Source organism: Crocuta crocuta, unplaced genomic scaffold, assembly GCF_008692635.1.
Source record: "Crocuta crocuta isolate KB4526 unplaced genomic scaffold, BGI_CrCroc_1.0 scaffold129, whole genome shotgun sequence".
Lineage (NCBI taxonomy): Eukaryota > Metazoa > Chordata > Mammalia > Carnivora > Hyaenidae > Crocuta > Crocuta crocuta.
The window spans coordinates 10,694,035-10,699,344 of NW_027551571.1; the positions used below are offsets into that span (position 1 = coordinate 10,694,035).

Below are 5,310 nucleotides of genomic sequence, written 5' to 3' on the forward strand. Positions count from 1 at the left end.
CGGGCCAAGGATCTGAAAGGCTGGGGGTGGGGGGAGCGGGGCGCGCCCCCCTCCCCTCCCTCCCTCCCGCCGGCGGCCGGTGGCAAGTACAGCGTCGGTCGTGTACGTTCTCTAGGGGCTGCCTCTGTACGGGGTGCAGCGCGCACCGGGTCCAGTTTTGTCTCTGGCCGGAATTCCAGATGGGGAGTGATTTTGTGACCCAGTGCCCTTCGAGGTGGGGGCGGGCACTGAGGCCCTCCAGAATGCACGCACCCTGAAAGCACCCACTGCTTGGTTCTATTGTGTGCCTCTGTCTGCCGCAAGCTGAAGGGCTGGGTTAAAACCCAGACTTTGCCTGGGACTCTGGAGGTAAAGAACTCTGTCCAAACACTTGAATAGCCCTTGTCCTGGCAGCGGGGAGCTGGGGGCCCCCTTGGATCTTGGAAACCAAGGGTTTTCAGAGTGCAGGTGGATAAAAAAGCCCAAATTTCCTTGAGGGCCGAGCACGGATCCATGCAAGGCTCCTGGAAGGAAACTTGGTGATAAGCCTCCAGTTTGAATCGGGTCTGTCCCTTTAATGTCTGTGACTTGACAGCTCTCGGTGAGGGAGCACTTCCTTCCAACAGCTGTCTTCTTGGCAGAAGACCAAAACACTGGCTTAAAGGGACCCACAGACTGGAACAGCCTCACATTTCGGCTTTAGAACAAATCCCACAATTGTTCAGCTTTCCGGCCCCCTTCAGATCAAGCAGAAGATGTGTTTTGATTTTCATGCTTGCATTTTAAACAATAATTTTCGAGCCCGGCGAGGTAGTAAAGGAGGAGAGAGGAGGAAGTGTAGACACGATGCTACATGTTTTTGTTTCTGTTATTGCTGGGGACTTGGAGAAGAGGCGCCCCCACTTTGGGGGTTTAGCGTTCCTGTGGATTCTGACTTTGTAGTTACGATTTGGTCTTTGTTAGATGAACACCTGCTTACCGATATACAGAAGTCAGGTTCATGGCAGGCGGGTTATTTTTCTGGCTTCGTTAATTAAAGTGCCCTTTCACGTTTAAGGGCTTAAAATCAAACTCAACTATGTGTCAGTTGCTAGACTAAAACGCTCCTAAATGGGGATCCTCAATTCTTAAGTGTGGAGACAGAAATACGAGCAAGTCTTTGGGACAGACTAATGATGATCTGAGCTTCCCATTTGCTGAGTATCGGTCTGCTAGGCTCGATTCTCGACGGTCGACTCAAGAGCCCTGTGGTTTTCTCCCCCATTTAAAAGCTGAGGAGATGGAGGCTTCGAAAGGTTAAGTAACTTGCCCAGGGTCCCACAGCTGGTGTTTGACGGGAGTCAGGATTCTGCCCGACCCCCAAAGCCCAGGTTTATAGTTTTGCCACCTGCTAAAGTCAGAGTGGAGGCTGAAACGTCTAGCAGTGTGTGGGGGAGGTGGGATTCCCAGATGTGTTTAATTTCGAGACCTAGGGTACAGCGCCATCCACGTCCCTGTGGACGGAGCCACAGTGGTGTGTGAGGACATCGGGGTAGCCCTTGCGTGTCTCACTGAGAGAATGACTCCCCTCTTGTCTTTAGATGATGAAGACGACGAAGAGGAAGACGAGGAAGAGGAAATTGACGTGGTGACCGTGGAGAAGCGGAGGTCCTCCTCCAACAGCAAGGCCGTCACGACCTTCACCATCACTGTGCGGCCCAAGAACGCAGCCTTGGGTCCCGGGAGGGCCCAGTCGGGGGAGCTGATCCTCAAGCGCTGCGTCCCCATCCACCAGCAGCACAACTACGCCGCCCCCTCTCCCTACGTGGAGAGCGAGGACGTGCCGCCCCAGAAGAAGATCAAGAGCGAAGCGTCGCCGCGCCCCCTCAAGAGCGTCGTGCCCCCCAAGGCTAAGAGCTTGAGCCCCCGCAACTCTGACTCGGAGGACAGCGAGCGCCGCCGGAACCACAACATTCTGGAACGCCAGCGCCGAAACGACCTGCGGTCCAGCTTCCTGACGCTCAGGGACCACGTGCCAGAGCTGGTGAAGAACGAGAAGGCCGCCAAGGTGGTCATTTTGAAAAAGGCCACCGAGTACGTCCACTCCCTTCAGGCCGAGGAGCATCAGCTTTTGCTGGAGAAGGAGAAGCTGCAGGCAAGGCAGCAGCAGTTGCTAAAGAAAATTGAACACGCTCGGACTTGCTAAACGTTTCTCGAAACTGGACAGTCACTCTGCCACTTTGCACATTTTGATTTTTTTTTTTTTTTTAAACAAACATTGTGTTGACATTAAGAATGTTGGATTACTTTCACATCGGTCCCCCCGTCGAGTTTGGATCTGGGTGGGGAGCAAGACGTGCAGGGTTCTGCCCGGGCCTCGGGAGAGGGCCCTTGCCGTTTTCCCTCCACGTCACCTCCGAGGCCACGGTCGAAGTTCGTGACAGTTGGGAGCCTCTGGGCTGTTGAAGTCACCTTGTTTGTTCTAAAGTTTCCAAACAACAGAAAGTCATTCCTTCTTTGTTAAAATGGTGCTTAAGTTCCAGCAGATGGTCACATAAGGGGTTTGCCATTTGATAACCCCTGGGGAACATTTCTGTAAATACCATTGACACACCCGCCTTTTGTATACGTCCTGGGTAATGAGAGGTGGCTTTTGCGGCCAGTATTAGACTGGAAGTTCATACCTAAGTACTGTAATACCTCAATGTTTGAGGAGCGTGTTTTGTATACAAATATATTGTTAATCTCTGTTATGTACTGTACTAATTCTTACACTGCCTGTATACTTTAGTATGATGCTGATACATAACTAAATTTGATACTTATATTTTCGTATGAAAATGAGTTGTGAAAGTTTTGAGTAGATATTACTTTATCACTTTTTGAACTAAGAAACTTTTGTAAAGAAATTTACTATATATATATGCCTTTTTCTTAGCCTGTTTCTTCCTGTTAATGTATTTGTTCATGTTTGGTTCATAGAACTGGGTAAATGCAAAGTTCTGTGTTTTAATTTCTTCAAAATGTATATATTTAGTGCTGCATCTTATAGCACTTTGAAATACCTCATGTTTATGAAAATAAATAGCAATTAAATGATGCAGCTTTTTTTTTCTTTAATAGCACTAGTTAAGCGCTAACCCTCCAGCCCTTAAGCACAAATAGTACATGTGTTCTAGAGGGAACTCGAGTTCTGCAAGTAGTTCTTTTGTATCTGTGCAGTTGGGGACGGGTCACTGTCCCCACCTAGGGTGGAGAGAACTGAGTTTAGGGAGGTGAAGGCATTTCTTCCAGGTCACGCAGAATGGAGCGGTCATTTGTGACTACGTGCTATAACTCAAATAGCATTCAGTAATTCACTAAACACTTCTGTGTTGGCCGTTTTGCAGAATTTAGTGGGGACTCTGAATTCTTTCCCTTTGTTTATCTGAGTTCAGACTTCGTCAACTCTTAGTGAGATGTATAATCAAGACACGCAGGGTTGTGAAACTTGGCTATTTTGGTTTTATTTGTAGAGAGCTGGCTTTAGAAGCTCACATAGTTTGTCTCCAGGACTGTAGCCTTCAGAATTCACTAGGATTTGAGGTTGTATGTTGGGCTTGGTAACAGAATAAAAGATGAAGCAGGTTCCTTCCCTGAGGGAACATTCCATCTGCTGCACAAATGGAAGTCCTGAGGCAGACGTTGTATGGTCCAGATCAAGGGCCATGTTCCATTTCTGGAGAGACTGGGGTGCTTGTAGCTCTGTTAGCCTCGCGCAGGTGCTTGGGCTGTCCTGTGGAAGCACGACTAACCTTTCCAGGCCCTGGAAGACGGCCAGGTCAACGGACTGGAGGAGGCACAGTTGAGCTAGGAAGGCATTTCTGAGCTTCCCTGATGGGAGATGATGATACCTTTGCTTAAGAGGCATTCAGCGTCTCGGAGCGGAAAGCTAACAAATAACTTATTTCTCTTTGGGGTGAGGAGTGGTTCTCGGTCACTTCTCTAAGGCTTCATTCATCAGAAGTTTCGCTCTGAACTGAAAAAGGCCTTTGCTAAGAAGACTGGTCCAGCGATGATCATGTTTGTCTTGGTCACGCAGTTTGGGAGCGGCCGTGGTGGGAGAATCCAGGCCATGTGGGTCCCTTTGGCTCTTTTATAAAGGCCAGCGGGGGAATAAAACTTGAAGTCCCCCCTTCTCCAGGTTCACGGCCACTTGCCCTAAAGCTCTGAGGTTGGCGGTACTGCCATGGATATTTTCTGATGGTCAGAGCATGCTGAGAATCCTCAGTATCTCGTTTCATCTCTCCACTTGCCCCCTTCCCACACTAGAAAATAATGAACCTTCTTTGAAAGTCCTTTTTGAATCGTCATTCCGGAAGGCTTCCTGTCCATTTGCCCCAATCTTCTGCAGCCTCTGCAGTGTGTAACCATGAGCCAAAAAAAAGTTAAGTGGCCTCGAAGCCATTGAGATTCTTGAAGCCCTGCTCGATCATCCTGATTTCTCTGTTTTGGGGTCCATAAGGGGACTACCTAGGTGTTTCGGATGAGACAGAACTCTTGCCAGTGGTAGAAAAAGAAAAACTATTGAGATGAATAAGGCTCTAAACTAATTCCTACCAGGTTCTCTTTTTGCTCTGGCAGCTGGGAAGCTCAGAGCCAAATCCCATGCTCTCATTCTACATTTCTGGTACCCATCCATCCTTTTCTTCTAAAGCCTGTGACCTCTTGATTTTCATTGTTAGTTTAACCGCCCCTTTTAAGTTCTTTATTTTGTTACATCAAAGAGAACTTTGTGCATTAGGTGGATTGTAAATATGTATTGTAATATTAACACTAAAGTGAAATGCCATTTATTTGCCTTTCCTGGATCAGCTGAGGGAGAGTGTCACCCAATTTAGCTCTGCAATTATCTATAAAGTAATTGCTGTGGTCACAGAAGAATTGGAGAACTCATTTCGGTCACGTGAGAAGCCATCTCTGTTCCAAGAGTGGTTTTGAGCCTGAGGAGCTGCTCTACATGCGTTAGATCAATAAATCGTAGGACTTAGGCAGAGCATAGAGATTATCTCATTGAACTGCTTTTTTTTCATAGAATGGGGTCACGGGCTCCCATATCGAATTAGCAGCCCAACCCAGGACTGGAGTCCCATCTCCAGATGACCGCTGAGCACTCTTGCCAGTGTTGGCTTTCTTGCTGTTTACCCTGTCGCCCGCCCACCGCNTTTTTTTCATAGAATGGGGTCACGGGCTCCCATATCGAATTAGCAGCCCAACCCAGGACTGGAGTCCCATCTCCAGATGACCGCTGAGCACTCTTGCCAGTGTTGGCTTTCTTGCTGTTTACCCTGTCGCCCGCCCACCGCCCGCACC

At 48.5% G+C, this 5,310-nt stretch overlaps 1 protein-coding gene across 1 annotated transcript in view; it reads left to right on the forward strand.

Annotated features, from left to right (window-relative positions):
• MYCN (MYCN proto-oncogene, bHLH transcription factor) overlaps positions 1–3,057 on the forward strand; it is a 5,295-nt gene extending 2,238 nt beyond the window's left edge. The window contains exon 2 of the mRNA XM_077751049.1: positions 1,560–3,057. Within this exon, the coding sequence (XP_077607175.1) occupies positions 1,560–2,164 (605 nt within the window). The 3' untranslated portion in view covers positions 2,165–3,057. The remainder of the gene's footprint in view (positions 1–1,559) is intronic.
• Positions 3,058–5,310: the final 2,253 nt, after the last annotated feature.